The sequence below is a fragment of the Lutjanus erythropterus genome, chromosome 19 (assembly GCF_056507025.1).
Source record: "Lutjanus erythropterus isolate fLutEry1 chromosome 19, fLutEry1.hap2, whole genome shotgun sequence".
NCBI classification, from domain to species: domain Eukaryota; kingdom Metazoa; phylum Chordata; class Actinopteri; order Lutjaniformes; family Lutjanidae; genus Lutjanus; species Lutjanus erythropterus.
The window spans coordinates 10,954,727-10,980,652 of NC_139335.1; the positions used below are offsets into that span (position 1 = coordinate 10,954,727).

The following is a 25,926-nucleotide window of genomic DNA, read 5'->3' on the forward strand; positions in this document are numbered from 1 at the left end:
CTGTAAAGATATATACAGTCGTAGTCCAGAAACCAGGGATGCATAGAATCTCGACGTTTGTGAACCAAAAATATGTCATATTAACATTTCTAGATACTTGTCTGTCTCTAAGAAGATGAAAATGAATAAAAGCTTATTAAAATACAAATGATCACAGATATATGTATTTAATTTGAGTTTTATTTGGTGCATTTGGCAACAGCTTCAAGGCAGTGTGTGAGACATTTTGGAAACACTTGTCGAACTGTTATAAATCATTTGAATGTGAACTGCGTGTCCAGATCCTCAGTGGTACTGTCTGCCCAGAGCAGAGACCACCACAGACAGGAACCTCTGCCAGGCTTCTTGGATATCGGCGGTGAAGACGGAGGGGCCAAATTTGGCACCCACACACACATTCAGCAAGCAGCTAAAATGAGAGCAATGACAGACGGAGTTTTATTAAGTAAGCTGATCACTTCGATCGATTCATGATGAATGGTTTAGGGAGCGTCAGAGGCAGTAACATACCCTAAAGTTGTCAGGATCCACATGAAGTTTCTCAGAGTGCATCACGCTCAGCTCGGAGTACGCATTCTTGATGTTGTCCAAGTTCTTCACAGCTCTGTCCAGCCCACCCATCACTATTTTGCCATGGTCGCCCACCTTAGTGTTTCCGAGGATGGCGGCATAGTGGAAATGTCGCCAAATGTTGAGTCCACGGATACACAATCAGGAGCCTGGAATGACACGAATCATGATAAAGAAAACACTTAAAATTTTCCAAAGAAATAAAGGTCAGTGATATTGTGGAGGAATAACAACATGTTTAAAAATGAAAAGAACCTGTGTAAAAAAAATTACTTTTTTTCTGAAATTCAGATGTCAAAAGAAAAGACAGTTCACCTGGTCAGAGCCTGGGGTCCAATTTCACCCACATCGATCTTTCCCCACAGGGATACGATGGCACTGCGCTCAGCATCTGTCCAGTCGACCATGATGACGACGTTAAGGTTTTCTCAAGTTTTTTTCAAAAACAAACAAACAAACAAACAAACAAAAAATAAATAAATAAACTTTTATCACAAACTTAAAAAAAAAAAAAAAAAAAAAAAAGCCAGTCTTTTTCGGGTTTTTATTAATTACTCAGTGCCACACCTCTCAGCACGGGAAGCATCTGATTGGACCACAGACGAAATATTGGCTTGTTGCGATTAGTCAGATACGATCTTTGTTAGTAGGCCTACTGTTGGAAAAGAAAAAAACAAAAAACAACAACAACAACAACAACAACAACAAAAAGAAAACTGATAAGACCAAATGTCAAAATATTGCTAAGACTGATTTTTACGTGACTTAGTTTTATTTCAACAAAATATACATGAAAACTAGTTTTAGAATAAATTTTCCCAAAATCGGCTGAAGTTTGTGCACCAGCTCCTAAATGTTCATTAATTATCGGCTCCATGATTAAAATCTTTCTGTAATCCGTCTTTATAAGCACGTTAATAACAATATACTGATATTATTGTGAAATGCCGTTTGTCCTGTCTTTCACTTATCTTTAAACTTCACTGTATTAAAATAACCCATTTTGCACTGTGTTTATGTTTATGGGCTACCGAAGGCTAAAAAACTAAACACCTTATTAAAATACAAAGAAAATCTCCATCATATCAGTTATGTTGGGTTATTTTCATTTTGTTACAAAGTTCCCTTTTGAGTTTGTAATTGTCTCTCTTTTCATGACCAATTTCTTCTTTGTAGTTTCTTTTTTTTAATCATTATTATTTAACTTTTCTTTGAAAACCTGTATATCAAAGTGTTGATTGCCAGAGCTATTTTGTAATCTGTATGTGTTTGTAATACTGATTTAGTTATCTCGGTGTTTGGATATTTCATGAGACGTTTCCACAATTTTTTTTTCAACAGAAGTTTGCCTATTCAAGATTTCTTTGTGCACATCAAAACCTGTGAAAATTATTTGGGACGGCTGTCCACACACTGCCCATAAAGTGCAACCTCTCAAATGACAAAGTATTGTCTTTTGTCTTACACGATGCACTGTATGTTTCAGCATATATCTTCAGACGAATTCAAATCCATGATATTTAAAAATTACACAAAATAAATGAGTCATAAAAATATATACGTGAACAGGGAGTGGTTACTTTATCTCAAAAACGAGCTGGGAAACTTCTGGCAATTTCTCTCGCGGAGGTGTGGTTTGCATTTGATACTGGGGTGTGGTGCAATCTTGTTTGATATAAAAAAGGCTGTTGACCAGGATCTTCATATGAGAATATTTTCTTTCAGTTTAGAAGACTTGAAGAAAAGGCAGTCATGAGTCTCTCTGGAAAAGACAAGCGCATTGTGCAGTCTCTCTGGGATAAAGTGTCCCCGAAGGCCGCTGATATTGGAGGCGAAGCTCTGAGCAGGTAAGCTTTTATTTATTTCTTCATTATTATTATTGTATTTATTTTGTCATTGTGTAGATAAACACAATATACATGCTGTTCATTTTTTGTCATTTATTCGTCTTGATTTTATCCATGTTTGACAGGATGCTGACTGCATACCCTCAGACCAAGACCTATTTTTCCCACTGGGCTGATGTGGGTCCTACCTCCGCGCAAGTGAGAAAACACGGTGGAGTCATCATGGCAGCCGTTGGAGAAGCCATTGGCAAGATTGATGACCTTGTTGGTGCTATGAGTGGACTCAGCGAGCTGCATGCCTTCAAGCTCAGAGTGGATCCTGCCAACTTCAGGGTAAGCTCAGTGTACAAGCGACCAATGCAGCAGAGTACTATTGTAGCTGGAACTAGCTTAAACATGAAAACAGGTCATCTTTAGTTGCTAAACCATTTAGAAATGTAGCCAAATATTTTTAGACGAGCATTGACGTGTTACTTAAAATATCTGATTATCTACTTCAAGGTAGGCTACAAGGGAAATCAAGATATGTTTTTTCATTGTTGTTGACTTTAATTTATTTATTTATTGCACACCCGCAGATCCTGGCCCACAACATCATCTTAGCTGTGGGCATGTACTTCCCCGGGGATTTCACTCCAGAGGTCCACTGCTCCCTTGACAAGTTCCTGCAGAACCTGGCCTTGGCTCTGGCCGAGAGATACCGCTAAACTCCAGTGATCCAAGAGCATCGACTGCATACATGCGGCATGTCGTCCACAGCAATGTCTATATCCCTATAATGCAAGGGCTTGGTGAATAAACCTAATAAATATGAATTGTCCAGATGTCCGTCTCTTCTTCTTAGTGTAATTATGCCCCACGCCACCCTTTCTATACATTATTATTAAATATTATTTGATTGTTATTGCTCTCAAGGTGACAGAGTAGTATTAAGTTAGGAATTCGTTAAGATTTTGTGTCTATGCAGAAAACTATGAATAATATTGAGAGGCTGTCAGAATATAACTCACTTCATTGTTTGGAAAAGACGATGTGGCATTACAATTAATAAATATTTTTCATACAAAGTAAATACTTAAAAAAAAAAAAAAATCACATGAAAGAACTATATCTACAATCCAAACTAATTTAGAGAACACAGCCTCAGATGAAAAGAACTTGGCAACATGGCATAGCTGTATTTTCAAACACAGTGATAGGAAGCAGCACGACTACCGATGAGACTGTACATCACAATCACAGCCACCTCAGACTGAGCAGTAACCTATTTTACAAACTCCTCAGCCTCCTCCAAAGAGTTAGGAATCCCTAACTCTCTCCAAGTTCACTGGGTCCTCTCTGCCTCGACATCAGACCAGCCATCCTTTCTTGAGGATTAGCAGCTGCTTGACGAATGAAGGAAGAAGAGGAAGAAGGCATACTTCATTGATCCCAATTGGGGAAATAACATGTTTTCCCACTATATATACACACATGCACAAACAGGACCTGTTTGCATGAGGATATGTCAGAGTGAAAGGGCTGCCACCTCTAGTGGCGCCACTAGTAGGGGAGACCGGGGATGGTTGTAACAAAGGGATAGTTGTAACCCTCTCAGTTTGACCAATCAGAAACGAGCTGATGTCACCAATACAGTCCATGCCCACTTACAAATTGAGCTCACTGGTGAAGCCTCATGTCTCTGAGTTGAAAACTGTCTGTTCTGGAGCCAAAAAACGATTTTTCAGGTAAGAAAGTAAAAATTTTCATCACAAATATTGTTTGCATAGTGTCCATTGTGTTGTAGATACAATTGTTTCACTTACATAAGCTCAAGTAGTAGTTTCTCTAGTTTAATTTGATGTGTTGCATTAGTGCTAGCTTTGAAGCTAAATGCTAAAAATGGTTAGCTTTTTAATGGCTGCCTGGCACAGGGAGGGTTGTAACTGTTCTTAAAAAGTGTTACAACCTTCCCTTTATGTTAACATTTTGTACTGGTCTTCTTTTTACAGCATGCCTAGGCAGTGGAAGTGTAAAACAGACGGGTGTCCCTGCAGAAGTTCTGCAGAAGGCAGCAGCTGAAGTCATTCACGGAACATATTTGAGACAAGTCACCAAGGCCCACAACATCTGCCACGTTACCTCATACAGATATTGTAAAGCTGCAGAGAAGCTAAGAGAAGAGGGTAACAGTGAGAAGCCCCATGTAGGCTACCGTAGTAGCCAGAAGGTCTTCAGTGAGGAACAGGAGGAACTTGTGGCTGAGTACTTAAGGAAGCAGCTGACATGTACTATGGCTTAAACCCTTGAGAGGTAACAAGATGCTTAAGTGCTTACACTTTGCAATATGATACACAAAAAGAGTAACAGTAATAAATAATAGCAAAAAATAGTTGATAACGTGTATTTCTGATGTGTTTCTTAGGTCAGGAAGTTTGCCTACCAGTTGGCAGTTCAATACAACTGTAAGCACCCCCAGTCCTGGGATAAGAACTCCATGGCACTTTATTTTATTATTATTATTTTTGTAGTCTTACAAGTTTATGGTTCCTTCTTTATTATTCATTAAAGTGCTTCCATACATTTATTAGTGTGGATCTTTTTTAAGCATAATAATTTAATTGTTACATCCATCCTCAAGTAGTGTTGCAACTCACCCCGGTACTGGGGTTGGTTGTAACAACATACCTCTTTGTATTTGACATTAATTTACATAATCTGTGATGGTGTAGTAGAAGTCCAAGTGTATGTCATTTATAGCAGACAAATATGGGCACCACATGTCAAAATTTGAGATCTCTAGCACAAAGAACCACTGAGTTACACTTGCTCAAACAAAAAAGTATCATCCCCGCGGTCTCCCCTATCTAAGGGTTCGGTGTCTTGGGTATTTGGGTAGTTTTTTGGGGTACTTGTACTTTGATGAGCAGATTTTCACGTCTGTACTTTTACTTGTACTTAAGTAATAATTTCACCATAGTTCCTTTCCAAATCATAGTTGAGTACTGAGCACTCCAAACCTTTTATTTGCATTTCTGTAGCCAATCAAGTGATCTGATCACAAACAAGCCAATGAAAACAAAGACATACAACTGAAAAACCAAACAAAATGGTGCAGCAGTAAACATTTGGAGTAAAGATGTTAATGATTAATCGTGAATCGTGCCATTAAGAATTTACCCAATTAGAAATGTATTCATTGATGTTTAATCAATAGTCATGGAAGTAACTGCACTTCATTTGATATTGTTTTGTCTGATGGAGCCATTAAAATGAGGAAAAAAAATGACAGAAATATGAAAATTAGGAAAATATAATGTGTTATGTATGTTATAAATGTATTAATGATTAATCAGTTGTTAGCATTTTCAACTACTGGCTCAGGAAAAAGCACATAATTTACAACCCTATGGAGAAGTGACGTAAACGTAACTAATACTCTGAGTAGTTTTTTAGACAATTACTTTGTACTTTTACTGAAGTATATTTCGAACACTAGTACTTTTACTTGTAATGGAGTAATATTTTAGCAATATAACAGTACTCGTGCTTGAGTACAGATTTTAAGTACTCTTTCCACCACTGATAGTATCTCACCAAGTACAGTCATAACATAATGATATCATCACAAATTATTAATGTTGATCATGATTTAGACAGCAGCCATAACAACAAAAATAAAGTCAGTGCGGACAGTGAAACTTAAGCCTGCACTCCACATATACTTAATAATCAGTTTATTGTCATACCTCACCAAAAAAGTCACAACATTACGATGCTGAGCATGCCTTAGACAGAAGCCAACAACACAAATATGGCTTCGACCCACTGTAATTAACACATGAAATAATTAAAGCTAGATGTTAATAGTTTGTTAATCTGATAGACTCTTTATGCTTTGCTGATGTCGTAAACATTAAGGCTGGTCTTAGTTCTTCATGAGTCATATATTATCCCATGATAATCTGCGGTAGGTAAGCATTAATAAGTGAACCAGTATTGAAATGATCATATTAAAAAAAACAATGATGATAGCGTAAAATTTTATTATAAAGCTTAAATGGGCATGACGCGTCTGCACATATCAAAGCTACTATGTCCCTCAGACAGCTCCACATCCCGTTGCTGCGGCTGCGCTGATCGGGCCTGATCAAGAGCGGCGAGGGAGCTGTCCGAGGTTCTGTTGTTCCAGTACACCATGTGCTGTATGTTGTCTCCTTTCGCATGGCTGCCCACGTGTCCACACCTGACCATTACAGTGTGTGGTATAAGCGCATTTCTGTTACATTTGTCAACTTCAGGGCACACAATGTGGATGACCCGACTTCAGTGTCTGAATCGTGTGTAGCACTGCAGGTTATTTGCCAGCACAGCTACATTGTTGTGGCACATCACAGGCCCTGCGTTTCATAACGTCGAAACTGAGCTGAGAGGGAAAACAGACTTGGAGATGACGCTGTACAGTATGATAACAAAACAGAGCAATAAATATGGGAAATTACTTTTGAACTTGTGAATGATTACAGGGACGTCAAATTGCAATCACTTGGTAGGTAATACAGAAATGCATTTTTATTGTGTAAACTGTAGGTCTGCAAGCGTACCACTCTCTGATAAACACATGGGCTACACTGGAGTCGAAGAAGGGCATTTAGGCAGTTGCGGTTTTATAAACGTGACATAACTGGATGTTATATTGCAGTAAAGCGGCCCGCATTACCCTCATCGTCACCAGACTGTTCCATCAAGTCCTGTCATACAGCGGGAAAGTTCCCTGACATGTGGCAGCGCCCTCTACTGGATTTGTTTTACTTTGGTGCACACTAGTTAGGATACGGTTCAGTAAACCACGTCTGTATGCGCTTGCATACAGGGAAGTACACAGTACAATTTCAGGATTACTGCGAAAAATATTCCAGTTACTATTACAAACAGTTAATACTGTCTCTGACATTTCATAGAGGCTAAGAACAGACGGCTACAAAGAATACATTTGTTACTCAAGAGCAAAATCACGTCATGTTTTTTCTGCTATTCATGCATTCATTAATCATCCGAGTTTTGTGTATCGTAGGCACGTAGTTCTGCAGCGTGACTCCCTGTCTCTCATACACACTCTCTCATTGTCTGTCCCGTAACTTCCCTGACATGTCCCTTCTGTCTGTGTATAGACAGGGAAAGTGGACCTACAGGGCCGAAAGTTATCTTTACAACTAGTGGCGTTTTTTTTTTTTTTTTTTTTTTTTTGTCTATCAATCTTCTCTGCTCAGTGTCGGAACCATAGACAGCGTGGCTGTCCCGGTGGCACACACTCCAAACAGCGTGTGTGTTATTTAGTAAAGACAAGTTGTAAATTGTTGTTGTTATAAATTTTACTGAGCGAATAAACACACAACATTGGCGTATTCTTCTTCTTCTTCTTTTTTATATTTCAGAACCTGATGTTTTAGAGCCCCCCTAAAATAAATAAGTATAGGCTATACATATACATATGAATAAATAAATAAATAAATAAATTAATTAATTAATTAATAAATACTTCCGAAAAATAAGCCCGTCCTTAAACGATAATTCGTTTTAGTACTACCAGCCTGAAGGTACATGGAATTCCAGCCCATTTATATAGCTTATCTCTGATTATAGCAGATAAATTGCTAATGTAAATACAGAACAGTTTCATGCCCAATCTAACACATCTGTCCTTTGCTTATCATCTTTGCAAATCCGTAAAGCAATTCTTGGCCAACCCACTGCCCTGTTCCATCCAATAGCATACCTTGGGTGGAGTGACACGGTTCATTTATAAGTAGCATCTGTCACTGATCGACACAGGACTAGTGAAACAAATCTAGAGCCGACAAAATGGTCGAATGGACAGATTTCGAGCGCGCCACCATCCAGGACCTCTTCTCCAAAATGGACTATGAGGCCGTGGGCGCCGCAGCTCTTTCCAGGTGAGAGATGTTTACTGTATTCTAGGTCTTCTCATTAACATTAATACACAAAAAGAAATAATCTGTGCATGGACATGGTCAGAATTGCGAGTTATGCATGTCTTTACGTTTCCCCAGGTGTCTGATCGTTTACCCCTGGACTCAGAGGTATTTCGGAAACTTTGGAAACCTCTACAACGCCGAAGCTATTGCTTCAAACCCGTTGGTCGCAAAGCACGGAATAACTATCCTGCACGGTCTGGACCGGGCTGTGAAGAACATGGACAACATCAAGGAAGCCTATGCCGAGCTCAGTGTGCTGCACTCCGAGAAACTGCACGTTGACCCTGATAACTTCAAGGTAAAGCTGAGGAGCTAACTTATGTGAAAAACAAACAAACAACAACAAAAACGACCCACTTTTCACGTTAATGTTTTCTGATGCTTGTTGTGTTTCAGCTGCTGTCTGACTGCCTGACCATCGTGGTTGCTGCCAAGTTGGGTTCAGCTTTCACCGGCGAAATCCAGGCAGCTTTCCAGAAGTTCCTGGCCGTGGTGGTGTCCTCTCTGGGAAGGCAGTACCACTAGAGAGCTGCAACTCAAGTTGATCATGTCCTTGAAAGCTCTTTGTTTTTGTCTCAGAGGCAAATAAAACAATAAGCAAATTCAACATGTTGAATGTGTTATTTTTCCTGTCAATATTTATGGTTATATCAGGACGATGTAAAATTGATATTGTCAGAGCCTTGTCTATAACGTTAATTTACTTATGTTCAGTGGGGGAAGAAGTATTTAAATCAATTTAAAGTTTCAATTCCACAATGTAAAAATAAGATACAAGTAAAAGTCCGGCATTAAAAAAGTACGTAAGTACATTAGCATTACCAGCATAAAGAATCAAAAGAAAAGTACTGTTTCCAAAATGCTGTAAGCAATATGCAAAATAACGTATTAGAATGTATTAATACGATTATATGACATTATGTTAAGTACCAACAAGTTTCCTGTAAAATACACGGAGGAGCTAATAAAATATAACAGATTCAGTGTTTATGCATCCAAAATAACTGTAGCAGTTTATACTTATGGTGTATTTCATTTCAGTAATCCCTAAGTAATGCAAGATTGGTGTATATATATATATATATATATATATATATATATATATATATATATATATATATATATATATATATATATATATATATATATATAATAACAATACAACATTAATAAATACAACATTAATAAAAATAGAATGAGCCATGAATTCCTGATAAAAATACATAAAACCGAAGAACAACAGAATTTAAAACACACACACACACACACACACACACACACACACACATATATATATATATATATATATAGAGAGAGAGATAGAGATAGATATAGGGATATATATAGATATATGTGTGTGTGTGTGTGTGTGTGTGTGTGCGTTTTAAATTCTGTTGTTCTTCGGTTTTATGTATTTTTATCAGGAATTCATGGCTCATTCTGCAATTTTTATTAATGTTGTATTTATTAATGTATTGTTATTAGTCGTGCATTTTTAAGCATATTAGCATATATTTTATAGTGTTCATAGTATTTTAGTATATACATATGACATCTTGAAAGTGACAGGTACACCCACACACATAAATGTATGTGCTGATAATTAATTGCAGCACATATGATTTATACTTCCGGCAGAGTGTTTATTAAATTCTTGTTCTTCGGTTTTAACACAGATGATAAATACATCCGTATTGTCAGTGTCAATCTCAAATAGGTGTTTAACCCTTTTTCATAAATTATAATGCTTTTTTAGATGATGTATGAAAACCCCTCTGCTCTTTAAGTTTTGTCAATTGCCTGTTTAAGTAATGTTGAATCACTAAACTTATACCATGCATGCTTTTGCCCTGACCTGAAACTCTTGACCTGCATGACTGCAAGAAATTCACTCGCTCACAAACAGTTTCATTGCATTTGATCTTTATTCATATTCAGACTGACAGAGTATCCAAGCCCATGATGCTGTCCGTCACCTGCTTCTGCTCCTGTTTGCAGTTTATCGGAACTTCTCAGACAGGGCACGAGCCAAAGCAGCCAGAAACTTGTCCACAGCCAAATGGACCTCAGGGGTGAAGTCGTTGGGGTACGCGATGGCCAAGACCACAAGGAGGTTGTGAGCGAGGATCTGCCAAAAGAAGAAAATGACACTTAATCCAATCACCAGTCCTAAAAGAACATATGATCGCACACTAGGGCTAGGTGTATAAGAGCCGAGATCAAAAGACTAAGAACCACGAGGCGCACTTTTCAAAGTGAGATCCTTAAAAATAAAAGTCAAAGAATACCATCGCCCCCTGTGCATGCCTTATTTTTTTATCTTCTCCTTTCTCTTCTTTTGCCTCACACAGCGATGACTTAACAGCATTTTGATGGAACTACTGCATCTCAATTTGACCTTATATGCTGGCGCGACCTTGAAGTTTAAAGTAACTTGAAACATAATAATAATAATAATAATAATAATAATAATAATAATAATAATATTAATAATAATCATCATAATAATATAGTGTGAGAAACGCTGCCCTGTGTAAATCATCATCAGTGACATTTACCTTGAAGTTGGATGGGTCCACACGCAGAGTGAAGGCATGCAGCTCACTGAGGTTCAGCAGACCTGCATTCAGGTCGTCAATTTTGCTCACAGCATCTGCAACTCCACCCATCACGGTCTTCCCGTGCTTCTTCACTGGGGCAGAGCCAGGGCTCAGGTCCTTCCAGTGGGCGAAGTAAGTCTTGGTCTGCGGATACACCGTCAGCATCCTGGGTAAAAAAAATAATAAAGGGTACATATATGAGTTCGTGCGTATGGAAATTAATCAATCAATGTTGATCCACATCGTCATTTTTTTAAATCTTCATCTTTACCTGGCCAGAGCATCGGCGCCGATGTCGTTCGCCTTTCCGGCAATTTTAGCCCAGAAGGCCCTGACAGTGGTCTTGTCCTTGTCACTGAGACTCATCGTGTCTGCTGATTGGTTGATGTTGAATGCTGTGATCAGCCCAAACTGTGGGGAGTTTTATACACCAAACACATATGGGCACACCCGGGGCACCTCCAAGATAAGCTGGCATTTGGGCAAATGCCAAATGATATGTTGCAGCTTGTATGAGATAAAGACAAAAAAGCGATGCCTCCGAAGACTTGTTTGAAATACCCAACGGAAGCACATGTTGTTCATGAGTAATTTTCAAAGCGTCTGAAACTCAAGTTGGATAAATTACTAACTTGACCAAACGGGAAATACGCTTTGTGAGCCTTTGCACTTAAATTATAATGCTTTTTTAGATGATGTACGAAAACCCCTCGTTAACACGACCCTGGAGTGACATACTACTGTTACTGTTAATAAATTCGTGAAAAACATAAATTCTCTGGTTTGTGCAGTTAATTAATTTTTTTTTCTGCTGTTTCTATAGTATTTCTGCTTTGTTGCCTAATTGTAATCTCGGCATCATTGAAAATGAGGGCCACCCCTCAATGTATTCCCGAGAAATAAATAAAGGTTGAATGAATGAATGAAAATCGAAAGACTATTTTTTTTTTATTTATAGCTGTTTATTCTCAGTAACGACAGTTTACTTTCCCCCTAAATTTAAACTCTTAGTAATTTCATTTACAACACATTACCATAATGTGCTATTATAGGCTACATTAACAGTAAAATAACTTGGTCTAAATCAAAATTTAGAGAATAGATTGGCAAACGAAGTTAAACTATACAAAATAAACGGCCTTCCAGGCGTACTGATTTGAAATCTAGGCTCTCCAATTAATTAATATTCAATGATTTAATTATCAGCTGATACCAACACGAAGAGTGAGGTCATTTGCGGTGACGTTCGTGCCAATACGCTTATCTGAAGGAGAACTGGGATCCACCCTTTGAAAGCTTCCTAACATGGAGGGGAACAAGATAACTTTGAGAAAGTATACAGGGTGCCACACTACTAGCATTACTCTATGTAGTGCAGTTACTTGCCTCTATCAATTACAGCTGCAGTTACTTCATTGTCTCTCTGTCATCAATTAATATCAATTAGACCTGTCCGGTTGTCTTATGTGCGTTTAGTGGAGTCATTTCCTTATTGGGCTGCTGAGAACCACTGGGCCATGAGGCTGTGTCGTCACACATTCAAACGGATTCATTTTAAAACTGATAAAATATTGTTAAAATATTGTCATTGGTTCTCTTTTTTTCTTATTTGTGTAATTTTTTGGTTCATTTTGTAGGAGCATTGTTGGAAGGAGCTTGAGAATAAATAATTCAATTGCCAAGGACTTTTTTTTTTTTGCTGATTTATGCTGCCATTGGTTATTGAGGCAGATAAATTATGGACAGACACCTGAAACAATAGGCTGCAGTAGATTTTTGAGTTTTGTGTCCACCTCAAACTTTTACAAACTTTCTGCTGACCTTTAGTTGAGATAATTTACTATTCTTCCTTAGATAAATTTACAGTAAAAGTTAAAGTTAGAGAAACTCAAAAAAAAAAAAAAAAAAAAAAAAGGTTCACACTATAATTTTTTAAATACAATATTTTGGAAATTCTAAAATTAAAATATTTAAATTTATCTAAAGAAGAAAAGTAAATTATCTCAACAAAAGATCAGTTGGTCAAACTTTTTCAAAACTGAAGAATTTGACTTGGGTTCAAAACTAATGTATTATATGTATGTAGTATGTTGGCTTGAAATTTTGAGCTGTCTCAACTTTTTCATAGACCTACAACAATGAAACATGAAACATATTTTAAAAATATAATGTTATTCATTTCCATATATATTTTTTGCCAGTCTCAGGCAGCCACTGGAGAGGAGCTAAAGAGCTACATGTGGCTCTGGAGCCTCAGGTTGCAGACCCTTGACCTACAAGAACTGATGCTGTTTTGATGGTCACACTAAATATTGATTTGATTTAGATTTTACAGCATTCCTTCACAGCTGCCTAAAACTTTAAATATACAGTACTGTGCAAAAGATTTGGGCGGGTGTGAAGAAATGCTGTGAAGTAAGAATGCTTATGTAATCGTTTATTTTTATCGATTAACAAAATGCAAAGTGAGACAACAGAAGAAAAATTTGCACTGACACTATTGCTGAACATTGCTGAGCACATTTTTGACAGAACAGAATCACAGATAAAGTCCGTTACTATTTATTAATGCTTCAAATGTTTTCTGTAAGACTCTTTTCTGTCAGACAAATGTAGCGAAGTAAAGAATACGAGATGTAGTGGAGTAAGTAGCCTGAAAAGAAGTATATCAAATTTGTACTTAAGCACAGTACTTCAGTACATTTACCTAATTACATTCCATCGCTGGTCATGCACAAGTACATGCCAAAAATCCTCAAGTGACAAATAAATACATCAAGGAGCTTTATTGACAAGACCTTCATAAATTGCCGTCACAGTAAGTTGCTTGTGAAAAAGTTAATCAAGCAGAAATCCACTTGCTGTTGTGGGGTTTCCTCGTTGCATTTGCCTTGTTAAATAAAATGAATGAATGAATGAATAAAATGGGAGTTTTCTACTGTATGACGTTAGTACCTTTGGCAGTAACTCAGAAAAAAACCCTCTGATTTGGTTATTGGCTCAATTCGTAAAAATTCAAAACACTGGGTCAAGACCTACTATAACCACCAAATGTTTTCATCTTTTCTGACGCTGTTATATGAGAAAAATCTATCTGTATATCAACAGTTATATATTGAGACACCCAGAGCTCCAAACTGATCGTACATGGTTGTATATGATAAAGCTGGAGCGCCCTCTAGTGGACTACCATTCGTCACTGCCATTTCCTTCCCATACATGCTCCATCTTTCAATATTATAAAGAAGTCATGCTTCTCCATTAAACGAGCATATAGTTTTGGTATAAAGAAAAAAGCTGCCAGCTTACCACATGACTATGAACGTGAGGCACAGCACTCCTGGAAGGATGTATGCATTGTCTTTTAAACCAGGGAAAACGTCTGGAATAGATAGAATACCCACTGAGGTTTATCAATGATTCCTCATATAATGTTGGGTACTCACCTAATTCTTTCATTTTTACCCAAGCAGAAACCCAATGGCCAATTTAAGGACCACATGAACCTTAATAATTGGAGATCAGTAACACTCCAACATTATGATGTCAAAATACTTGCAAAATGTATAGCCAAAAGACTGAAGAGTGTGATAATAAGCATTATCCATCAAGATCAGTCAGGTTTTCTACATGGTTGTTATACTGGTAATAACACTAGGCAGTTGTTGGAGATTATTGAAAATTATGAGTTGACTAAAAAGGATGGGAATTTTTTTTATTGTCGATTTAAAGGAGAAGTGTGTGATCTCCAGTGGCATATAGCGTTCAAACCTTAGATTGCAACTAAGAGGATTTACCCCGACACCGCCCCACTCGCTCACCATGAGTACGGTGGCCGTCAGCGGACAAAATGGCGAGCGAAAGCTATCTCACAACAAACTACAATTATGTGTGTAGGATGACTTACCTGTCCAGCAGAAAACAGGCAACCTCGGCGTCACTGTGAAAACGTTTGTCCTCCATCAGCGACTTCCATCGTGTAAACGCTATGCCGATGTTGATTCGTGTTTTTGCTGTTTCCTGTCATGCTTGCGTTTACTTTCTTCGCGTCTCCGCTTCTTGGATGACGGGGATTCAGTGTCCGCTGCTTTTTGTTCTGGTACAGTGTATGTATGATCCTCCATTTGTCAAAACTGTGCCAGTCAAGGTTCACAACGCTAAATGGTCTGCCAGCAATCACCCGCGTCTATCCTCCCCGTCTACTTCCGTGTTTACGCTGCGGCGTCTACGTAAGGTCGCCATGGGCTTCCCAAGACTCACTGTTAACTAGTTTGTCCGCTCTGCGCTGCCGTAGACGGCGCAGAATGATAATCTCCGCAAGTTGACCTGACAGTATGTAACTATAAATGGCTATTTCTAAAGTAACGGGAACATGTAGATCATGAGTTTACGTTGATTGATAATAATAAATAACATACTTTTATATATCTCATTTATGTACATAAATTCCTGTAATTATTACACACTGGTCCTTTAATGAAAGCCTTTGATGAGATTCGTTTAGATTCTATTTTTGAAATGTTTACTTTTTAATGTTGGGAAATCCCTGATTAAATTGGTAAAAGTGTTACATAATGATACTAGCTGTGGTTCATCATTAATGGTTGCATTTCTCAGTCTGTGGCCCTAATAAGAAGAGGAAAACAACACTTCTATCTAACAGCTACAACATTTTAAAAAATAAATAAATGGAATTATATTATTTATCGGAGAAGTTACGACTATAAAAGGGCAGAGTGGGTGGAGAAAGGGGGAAATGTTCAAAACTCTTTTTGAGTCTTCAGCATAGAAATAACTAAAAAATAATAATAAAAAATCTCTAAATATTCTTTGATTAATGGAGCTCAGCTCAGCTGTTGCAACCTCTTTCCACAAAGTTTCGAAAAAAAACCAACAAAAAACGCAAAAACAGCATCGTGAGGGTTTGATTTCAGAGGAGGAACTTTTTTCTGTTTGGGCCACAGGGAGCTGTCCGAGGTCCTACGGCGCCTGCGTTTAAGAGGCACTTCCAGCCAATGACCGAGCGTGCTAAATCACTCAATTCACCGTCTTCTTCTTCCCCAGTAAAATTGGCTGCCTTCCTATTGTAGTTTTCTTAAAAACCATTAGCCGCTTAACTTTCTGTTAGTTGTTTTCAGCAATTTCACGGCGTCAATTGCAATTACTACTAACACTTACTTTAACAATATTTCATAATTAACTAGAAAAGCAATTTCTGAAGAAATTGCGGGTGTGAATGCTTCAAGCTGAAGCCAAACTGCAATGCTGCCTTGAATACAATAAAGTTTTGAACGATTTGAATGTTTGAATGTATGTAGAAAGGCTGACGCCACACCGAATAGCTGCCTGAATGATATAAGAAGGTTTGAATTATGTGAAATGTTTGAATGTTTGAAGAAAGGATCACGCCACACTGAATACCTGCCATGAAAATAAATTAATATTTGAATTTAGTATAATATTTGAATTTTTATTGAAACACTGAAACCACTCTGAATAGCTGCGCTGACAATAAATCGATATTTGAATCATGTAGAATATTTGAATATTAGTTAAAAAGCCAAAGCCACGCTGAATAGCTGATATGAAAATACAATAATGTTATAATTATGTGTAAAATTTGAATGTTAGAAAGCTGAAAGAACTAAATCTGAAGAAAGAAAGGTAACAATTTTACATGAAGCAACTGAAACTTTGAATTTATTGACAGTTAAAAAAGACTGCAGTCTAAAATGTCCAAGGTGGACACAGAAAGACACAGACAGACAGAGAGACAAAGACAGACATGCAGAGCAACAGAGAGAGACAGACAGACAGACTTTTTAAACTGATAATTTCAAACACCTTGACCTGCTTCAGGTGTAATTGTCTCTCTATGAGGTTTTAACTGCTAAGAACTCAGGCTGGTGAAATTGACCAATCGCCTGTGTGTTACAGAACGTTCAAATTTGAATACTGAGAGGACCTAATTGCTGTTGGTTGAATCCGCCAATCGCCTGTGAGCAACAGCACATTCAATTCTAGGCAGACAGAGCTAGAGAGACAGAGATAGAGGAACAGTCTTTTTAAACTGTTAGTCATTTCAAACCTGGAACTGCTTCAGGCGCAATTGTCTCTGCATGAGGTTTTCACTCAGGTCCTCACAGTATTCAAATTTGAATGTTCTGTAACACACAGGCGATTGGTCAATTTCAGCCTAACTGCTGTTGGTTGAATCAGCCAATCGCCTGCAAGCAACAGCACATTCAATTCTAGAGAGACAGAAAGACAGACAGGTATGGAGAGTGGCAGACAGAGATAGATAAACAGTCTTTCTAAACTGCTAGTCATTTCAAACCTTGAGCTGCTTCAGGTGTAATTGTCGCTGCATGAGGTTTTAAGAACTCAGGTCCTCTCAGTATTCAAATTTGAATGTTCTGTAACACACAGGCGATTGGTCAATTTCAGCCTAACTGCTGTTGGTTGAATCAGCCAATCGCCTGCAAGCAACCGCACATTCAATTTCAAATACTCCAAACAAAGGCAAAAATTGAGAAAACGTACCACTCAAACTCCAGCCGTTTAACAAACAACCGTAATTGCTACAGCTAAACACGGGATACGGTGAGTGAGAGGACGAGATGGCGAACGCGGTGGTGCAAATTTTATTTCTGTAGTGTGAAAAATGAGGCCGGTAGGGCGATGGAAAAAACAGGGATCATCTGCTTTCTTCCAGAAATGTTGGGCTCTCGCTTAACATGGGAGCGAATAGGGCAGCCGGTTCGACTTGGCGCCCTTTCGGACCCCGCTCAGCCCAAACCGTTTGTCCATTGGCTTCGGCGGTCACACCTCTGCGACCAGCACGGCTTTTCCTACAAAATGCTGTAAAAATTGTGTATGTAGAGTGAAAGGTGTGGCCGTAGCGGCGAGTTGAAGAGAAAATTTCTGGATGATTTTGTACCCCCTCTCCACTCTAGCGATGACATCACCCACTCTAGCTTTAACGACCGCACGCAATACACACCCATTATAAAGTCTGAGAAGAGATGAAAATTTCATGTTTTTTAAACTGCTGCTGTGGAAAAACTAAAAGAGATATCGAAAATCGGAATTAGTGACCAAAAGTCCACGTGATTGTAAGCGTTTGAGAGTTGGAATGGAGTTTCTACGTGAATGTATGAATCCATGGCGACAGGGTGAAGTCGAGCGAGTTTGAAGGATTTTCTCATTGACTTCCATTATAACCAAATTTCAGAAAACGGTGAATAATTTTTAAAGTTTGAATGGGATTAAGAAGTTGAAACAAATATAAAAAGTCAGCGAAATGTTGAATATTTTCCAGTTTGAATGGAGTTTCTAGCTCAAAGTATGAATTGGTAGTCAACATTTGAAAAAAGGTAAAATTTTGAGATTTCTGAAGATTCCGTAATTCATTTTCAATGGGAACGCTGTTCGGAAAAAACCTGGAATATCTCGGAAAGTATTGAAAGTGACGGCTTCAAATATACATTCGGTTGTCGTAAAAATTCAGATGAAGGTCGTGACTTGAAATGGTTTGAATCGGTTGAAATTTGTGGAAGAAGAAGCGTTACAAAGCTTTTTTTGAATGGGATTTAATAGGGATGGGAATTTTAACGTGGAATATTTCGGAAAATTTGAATGTTACGGAAAATTGAAGAGGTTTCAAATCGTGTCATAATAAATCTGAATAAATTGAAATTTGAATGGTTTGAATCGGTTGAAGTATGCTGAAGTTACAGGACGTTGAAAAACGCGGCGGAAAAATAATAATAATAAAAAAAATAAAGAATTTTGGTAGTAGAAGAACAAAGGGTTTGAATGCTTTCAGCATTCACACCCAATAATAGAGAGATCAAATGGTTTCCTCACCCTGGAAACAGCGTGTAGTTCCGCTGAGAACCTCAGGGGGTCGTCAACCCCCCACTGTAAGAACCGCTAACCATTTTCTATTGGCTTTGGGTGATAACTTGCACTGAGACAAACACACAGGGATTTAACATGACTTTTATTTATTTTACTTTTTTACTTACTTACTTCCTCACTTATTAACTTAGCTACTTCTTTATTTATTTCCAGGCGGGTTTGTTCAGCTCTTCAGGAATACTGACTGCTCATAGCCTCGACCACAACGGACAAAAACTTCTGCCAGGTAGCTTGGACCTGAGGGTTGAGGGCGCTCCTGAGTTTGCAGGCGACGGCAATTGTGATGCAGTCAGCCAGCAACTGCGGAAAGAACAAAAAGACATAATGAATCCAGGCTGTGGGAATATTTATTTAGTCTGCTGTTTGAAATAAGCTTATTCAGTACTGCTAAAATTCTTTTGGATTTGAGAAAGTATATGGCCTACTCTGAAGTTGTCAGGATCCACTTTGAGTTTTTCGCAGTGCAAACGGCTCAGAGCAGCATAGGTGCCTTTGATGTTGTCCATGTCCCTCACTGCTTTGTCCAGCGCCTTGAACACCACCTTGCCGTGGGCTGCTAATTTGGCGTTATTCAAAACAGCAGTTGCAGTGAAGATATCTCCAAAAGCACCGAAATACCGTTCGGTCCAGGGGTAAACAATCAACACCCTGTCAATGAGAGGCATATAGTTATTTTGCATTCTGGATTTTTTTGTAACCAATCGTAAACACTTCTCCCTTTTTAAATTTGCTTAAAAGACAATGTGCATAATGTCATTCTATGCTCAGTAATAGGCATATTATTCTGGTTAATGCTTACGGCAAATATATGCATGCTGTGTTTATAAATACAAGATACAGGAGATTTAGAGTAACACTTTTTATTTATCATTATACACACAAGGTTGTATAGCGGGATTTTTATGTAGTTCACTCTGACAGTTGGTTAGACTGGCTGAATAATTCCCAAGTTTGGCTGCAAAAATATCAATGGAAGATTTTAGACAGACTATATCATCATAAAATAAAGTAAATTTAAACCACACACAGACTATAAACGAATTAATGATCATGTGCGCGGCCATGGACAGCGCGTGGTGCTGAAATGATACCTAATGAACTTAAACTTACTTTCTCATTAATTTCTTTATTCAAACACATAATACCTCAGCAGGCTTTAATTTATTTTGTTCCTTCACAAACACAAATGATGAGATATCGTTATTTTCCAATGATGCAAAGAAAACTATTTGTCATCTACAAATAAGGAGTTCATTGTGAAACGGTCGTTTATATTTACGCATTAACCGAACAGTAGCATAATTAAAATCCTTTAGAGATATTCAAACAATGCCTCTTCCTAAAGCAGTGAGGCTATGGAAAAACAACATAGTTATGCTCTCTGCTTTTATTCTATTACTTTATTTAAAATCGCATCGTCTACCTTGCCAAAGCTTCTGGTCCAATTTCATCTATATCAACTTTTTCCCAAACAGCACTGACCGTGCTGCGCTCCTTGTCTGTCCACTCAGCCATAATGTCAGTCAATGTGTTGGTCACCTTTTGTCTCCGCACATTAAACACATTAATAAACTGTGGAGTGATCAGCTCTTCAGTGACCCATAATGAGTAGCCAGTCGATGTTCATCGCTAAACTACACTCAGTTGCAATGAAGGTTATTATGGTGATGCCCAGCCCTTTACAATCAATATGAGCTCCGTGCTGCTGATGCAAGAACTAATGTCATGGAAAAAATATTTAATATTTGCTTGACATTTATAAATGCTCTTCTCAAAAACACATTATTTCTCTTATTTCCATTGGTCATGCCGCCTAAAGTTTCCAGAGGCTGTTAAATTGAGATTATGCAAAGCTTTCACTATCTGAACATTCAGGTCCGCCCAAATAAATTCTCTATTGGTCAATTTAATATCACTAAAGTTTCCCTGACGCAGCAGTTTTGGTCTGTGATATGAAATTTATTTTCTGTCCTCAAGTGACCCGATGGCCAAATTTGTTTTTAAAACACAGAAATAAACCAAGGACAGTTGTTGCTTTGTTGAATGCACAGCACAGCTCCAGCTTCGACAGAGCTACATTGGCCTTTACTCGAACTGGAAAGGACACTATTTTTCTGTATTACTGCATTTATGTTTATTCTGTAAATGATTGCATCTGATGACCAGTTTAATTGAAAACAGTTAGAGTTCTGCTTACGAGGCTGAACAACATGAGTCTAAGTTAAATAGTTAATTTGAGCTCATATCAACTAATTAACTGCAAAATAACATTCCTGATGATCTGTTAAGTGTAAATTAATCACATAAATCAAGTTAACTTTATCATCAGTTAGTGGTGAGTAAGAGGATCTCATGATACATTCTGCATTAATTCATGCAGCAAATCATTATCAGTCATGCGTTAATTAAGCTTTACTTAATGTTTATAACTTATTATGAAGTGAAACTATTAATTTATTGGTGTCATCATTTTTTTTATCCGTGGTGCACATGATGTTTCACACCCTTATCATGAAATTAAGATGACCGCACCCATTTTGACCAACGTCAAATTTTAAAGATGCCAAAAAGTCTGTTTTTCCCCAACTATAAGATCACTATGGTGATCAATTTAGAAGTAGTCTTTTAACAATATATAGCTTTACGTCAGACAACTCCAAATGCTCACACAGTTAAAAATAACAGTCCCGTTACAAGTACAAGACCTGAGTCCAAACCTTTACTAAAAACAAAAATGTATTAACATCAAAATATGCTCAAAATATAAAAAGTAAAAGTAGGTCTAGTTATTATGCAGAATGGCCCATTTCAGAATCATTCTATATATTAAATAATTAGACTATAAGTGTTGCATTCATAGGCATTATCCGTTAATGTCGCAGCTGATAAAGGTGGAGCTAATTTTAATTACTTCACATACTGCTTAGTAATACAAAATATTACATAATAATTTATTACCTGATTATATTATGTATTAATTATTTGAATCTAAAAAGTAAACTTTAAAGGTGTCATAAATGTGGTGGAGTGAAAAGTACGATATTTTCCACTGAAATCTAGACGCATAGGAGTATAAAGCAGCAGAAAACAGAAATACTCCAAGTACATGAAGCTCGAAGCAGTTGAGAAAATGCCTTTTGTTACTTCTCAGCAATGGAAATAGATTATTATTATTTTTTTTTTTTTATAAAAGTTTTGCTCTTTTCCCAATTTTTACAAATGTTCACTCCAGATGTGTATTTTACTGAGTTTTTCTGAGGGTGTAGCAACAGTTGCAAACAGTTCGTGAGATGTAATACCATCACCTGAAAAAAATTAACACATTTACACCAAATATTAACTTAATGTTGGAGCTCTATATATGAGCTATGATGGCCCGTTATGATAGGGATTTTAACAGATTTCATGCAGAGGACAACGCCGAGTGTCTGGACACAGAAATCCGGGACAGAGAGTGACTGGTGGGGGAAAAAAATATATAACATTTGATCGACTCTGTAAATGTACAGGCGACAAAAATACCCTGGGATCATAGACCTGTTTGTAGGATGATTTGTAGGAGGATTAAAGGTTAACTTTTACAAAAGATCACACCAAGAGAGATGCATTTATCTGATTATTTATTTGGTGCATTTAGCAACGGCTACAAGGCAGAACATGAGACATTTTAGCACGTGTGTGACTGCTGCACGTCTGCGTGGAACTGCGTGTCCAGATCCTCAGTGGTACTGTCTGCCCAGAGCAGAGACCACCACAGACAGGAACTTCTGCCAGGCTTCTTGGATTTCGGCGGTGAAGACGGCGGGGCCAAATTTGGCACCCACACACACCGTGAAGCATTCACCAAGCAGCTAAAATGAAAGAAATGACAGAAGGAGTGTTATTAAGTAAGTTGATCACTTCGATCGATTCATGATGAATGGTTTAGGGAGCGTCAGAGTCAGTAACATACCCTGAAGTTGTCAGGATCCACATGAAGTTTCTCAGAGTGCATCACGCTCAGCTCGGAGTACGCATTCTTGATGTTGTCCAAGTTCTTCACAGCTCTGTCCAGCCCATTCATCACAGTTTTGCCATGGTCGCCCACCTTAGTGTTTCCGAGGATGGCGGCATTGGTGGAAATGTTGCCAAATGTTGTGAAGTGTCTCTGAGTCCACGGATACACAATCAGGAGCCTGGAATGACACGAATCATAAGGACACATAAATTAAAGACCCCGAAGGGCTATGACAGAAGTGACCCATCAACAAACCGAGGTTTAGACCTACCTGGTCAAAGCCTGGGGTCCAATTTCACCCACATCGATCTTTCCCCACAGGCCAATGATTGCTTTGCGCTCGGCGTCTGTCCAGTCGACCATACTGACGGTGTGAAAGTCTCTGCTGATTTAAGTCAATCTCTCTGATCACAAGACTTCTGCTGAATATTAGCGTTTGAGGTTCCAGCTTTTATGCATTAATGAATGCTCCGCCTCTCAGCCCAGACGCATCTGATTGGACAGGTTGTGTACTCCAATTAATGACGTCCATATCTTGTCACTCATAGCAAAGATGGGTTAAATGAGATTGTCTAACATCTAAAAAGTCGGTTAAGATAACTGATATTTTACAGATATTTGAATTAGAAGTTCGGCACTCAGTTGCCAGTTTATTCGGTACACCTATGTAAAAGTAATGCAGTCTAACCACAAGCTACACCCCTCATCATGATACAATTGAATCAACACATCTCTGAAACAGATTTTTAAAAGAACTGAGGATTATGACAACCATGCAGGACTCCCCCTATCAGGTGTACCTAATAAACCGAGTGTAAATGTTAAGAAAGAAAGCACCAATTCATCGCATCAACTAAGTTTCAAGTAAGAAAAAAGTTTGTCGTAGCCCTTTCTCAGAATGAAATAAAATAAAACATAATTCTCACACATATTCTCTAAATAGTATGACCTTTTTTTAATCGAAATGTCGCGAAAGTTTTTTTTTCACACTCATTTTTGTTTCTAGGTATGACTCGCTTGTCAAATATAAACCATTTTTCGGGCCTATCAACAAACATGACAGAAATTCAGCATTTCATCTAAATGACCACCCATTGGGTGGCAATTATGATAAGAATATATGGGGAGTGGCACTTTTATCAAATAATACTGGCAATGAAAACTTCTAGCAGTTTCTTCATCGGAGGTGTGGTTTGGATTCGATACACGGGCGTGGTACCGTTTGGTTTGATATAAAGACGCTATGAAAAATCCACTTTAACAGCGTCTTTCGATCCATATTTTCTCTAACTTTCTGAAAACTCCAAAGCAGACATGAGTCTCTCTGACACAGACAAGGCCAGGGTGAAGGCCATTTGGACCAAAATTGAAGGGAGGAGCGCTGACATTGGTGCTGAAGCTCTGGGCAGGTAAGCTCGATGTCAGTTTATTAATTTGAATGCGAAATTATCTATAAGGTCAATGTATATTGAAAATCAACACGCAGATTTTCTGCATTCGCTTTGAATCCACGTCTCATTTGTCACTCCGAACCTTTTTTTATTACTCAGGATGTTGGTTGCCTACCCTCAGACCAAGGCCTACTTTTCCGATTGGGGACAAGATCTGAATACTCAAACCCCACAAGTGAGGAAACATGGTGGAGTCATCCTGCAGGCCGTGGGCAAAGCAGTCAAATCCATTGACAATCTTACCCGTGGTCTGAGCTCCCTCAGTGAGTTACATGCCTTCAAGCTCCGGGTGGATCCTGCCAACTTTAAGGTAACACAAATGAGAGGAGGTCGATATATTGATAGTTAATAATGATTAATATGGGTGTACATGCATTTTTTTTAAAGTCAACTAAATTAGAGTCAAATAATGGTCTTTCTTAATAAAATATTTATCCAGCAAAGTCACTGGAATCATTATTGGGTGTTCTCCCAGTCTCAAACTGGGACTTGAACTAATGGCTGACTTGAACTAATCCATGTTTCTGGCACAACCGCAGATCTTGGCCCACAACATCGTGTTGGCTATAGCCATGTACTTTCCCGCAGACTTCACTCCAGAAGTACACCTCTCAGTGGACAAGTTCCTGGCTCGCGTGGCTTGGGCTCTGTCTGACAAGTACCGCTAAACTCCAGAGCGACGCAGAAGCATCGACTGCCTGCTTGTGGCGTGTCCTCCAACAATGTCAGCAACCTTTTTGTTATGTGGGCGTTTGTTAAATAAAAACACATACTTAAAAATGCCTGGGTGTTGATTTCTGTTAAGATATGTTTTGCTTTTTAACCATGCTTGGTCCTACTAAAGTCACTTAAAGCCATGCCAATACCAATTAACAGTTTGATTCTGTTTAAGCTGTTGAGGTTCTTTTTTACAGCCATGAAGCCATGGTGAGAACTACAACTAATATTTCATACAAAATTAAAACAATGCACACCTATCCTCAAACAGCTGGTTCCACCTCTCACTGGATAGATACCTAATCATATTAAAGTATAATGGGTAATCCAGTCTTGCGCAGTATTTCACTTTTTTATTAGTGGTCTTGCAACAGATACAGCCAGGGCAAATTATAATCAATAATTATGAGATTATAAGGTTGGGCAGGCTTCAGACGGACTATATATCACAGTACACTTTAATTTGGAAGAATAAACATTCTTTCTATAAACATAAACATAAACATAAACATCCATCTGACCATGACTATTGATGAACAGGTTTACAAATGAGGCCGTTCCTCTGAGTCCATTGATACACTGTTTAGCGGCCTAAAATGACTTTAGTAATGAGAAAGTAGGGCTATAATAACAGGGACCTAAAAACATTTGGCAGTGTCAGTGAAATACAACTGTAACACGCCCCAATCCATTTTTTAAAATAAAATAAATAAAACATCTCAGAAAGGCGATGCTTTGATCCAATTCTCACGTAGCCCATGTATCTCCCAAATTAGTGGACCATGGTTACATGTGCATGTAGAGGCAATGGTGGAAAGAATACAAAATCTGTACTCAAGTACAAGT

At 38.1% G+C, this 25,926-nt stretch overlaps 6 protein-coding genes, 1 long non-coding RNA gene and 1 pseudogene across 8 annotated transcripts; 4 read left to right on the plus strand and 4 right to left on the minus strand.

The window, feature by feature from the left end:
* Positions 1-218: 218 nt before the first annotated feature.
* LOC146309318 (hemoglobin subunit beta-A-like) lies at positions 219-1,045 on the minus strand (annotated as a pseudogene). Its single transcript, XR_014772393.1, has 3 exons — positions 886-1,045; positions 511-719; positions 219-450 (listed from the first exon to the last, which is right to left on the minus strand). The product of XR_014772393.1 is annotated as a hemoglobin subunit beta-A-like (transcript).
* LOC146309319 (uncharacterized) lies at positions 673-1,032 on the plus strand. Its single transcript, XR_014772394.1, has 2 exons — positions 673-776; positions 862-1,032. It is a non-coding gene; the product is annotated as an uncharacterized LOC146309319 (long non-coding RNA).
* Positions 1,046-2,259: 1,214 nt separating the features above from the next.
* Positions 2,260-3,232, plus strand: LOC146309320 (hemoglobin subunit alpha-A-like). The gene is made up of 3 exons (XM_084743534.1): positions 2,260-2,417; positions 2,543-2,750; positions 2,996-3,232. The coding sequence occupies exons 1-3, from the start codon at positions 2,323-2,325 to the stop codon at positions 3,122-3,124; spliced, it is 432 nt and encodes a 143-aa protein (XP_084599660.1). The 5' UTR covers positions 2,260-2,322; the 3' UTR covers positions 3,125-3,232.
* A 4,960-nt stretch (positions 3,233-8,192) lies between these two features.
* Positions 8,193-8,999, plus strand: LOC146309321 (hemoglobin subunit beta-like). Its single transcript, XM_084743525.1, has 3 exons — positions 8,193-8,350; positions 8,468-8,690; positions 8,789-8,999. Exons 1-3 carry the CDS (start codon positions 8,259-8,261, stop codon positions 8,915-8,917), a joined length of 444 nt encoding a protein of 147 aa, XP_084599651.1. The 5' UTR covers positions 8,193-8,258; the 3' UTR covers positions 8,918-8,999.
* A 1,299-nt stretch (positions 9,000-10,298) lies between these two features.
* Positions 10,299-11,423, minus strand: LOC146309322 (hemoglobin subunit alpha-1-like). Its single transcript, XM_084743533.1, has 3 exons — positions 11,264-11,423; positions 10,951-11,158; positions 10,299-10,520 (listed from the first exon to the last, which is right to left on the minus strand). The coding sequence occupies exons 1-3, from the start codon at positions 11,356-11,358 to the stop codon at positions 10,392-10,394; spliced, it is 432 nt and encodes a 143-aa protein (XP_084599659.1). The 5' UTR covers positions 11,359-11,423; the 3' UTR covers positions 10,299-10,391.
* Positions 11,424-19,082: 7,659 nt separating this feature from the next.
* LOC146309323 (hemoglobin cathodic subunit beta-like) lies at positions 19,083-20,731 on the minus strand. The gene is made up of 3 exons (XM_084743529.1): positions 20,339-20,731; positions 19,341-19,563; positions 19,083-19,215 (listed from the first exon to the last, which is right to left on the minus strand). The coding sequence occupies exons 1-3, from the start codon at positions 20,428-20,430 to the stop codon at positions 19,087-19,089; spliced, it is 444 nt and encodes a 147-aa protein (XP_084599655.1). The 5' UTR covers positions 20,431-20,731; the 3' UTR covers positions 19,083-19,086.
* Positions 20,732-22,518: 1,787 nt separating this feature from the next.
* LOC146309324 (hemoglobin subunit beta-A) lies at positions 22,519-23,344 on the minus strand. The gene is made up of 3 exons (XM_084743524.1): positions 23,184-23,344; positions 22,868-23,090; positions 22,519-22,766 (listed from the first exon to the last, which is right to left on the minus strand). The coding sequence occupies exons 1-3, from the start codon at positions 23,273-23,275 to the stop codon at positions 22,635-22,637; spliced, it is 447 nt and encodes a 148-aa protein (XP_084599650.1). The 5' UTR covers positions 23,276-23,344; the 3' UTR covers positions 22,519-22,634.
* Positions 23,345-24,156: 812 nt separating this feature from the next.
* LOC146309325 (hemoglobin subunit alpha-like) lies at positions 24,157-25,143 on the plus strand. The gene is made up of 3 exons (XM_084743535.1): positions 24,157-24,321; positions 24,463-24,673; positions 24,903-25,143. Exons 1-3 carry the CDS (start codon positions 24,227-24,229, stop codon positions 25,029-25,031), a joined length of 435 nt encoding a protein of 144 aa, XP_084599661.1. The 5' UTR covers positions 24,157-24,226; the 3' UTR covers positions 25,032-25,143.
* The last annotated feature ends 783 nt before the right edge of the window (positions 25,144-25,926 follow it).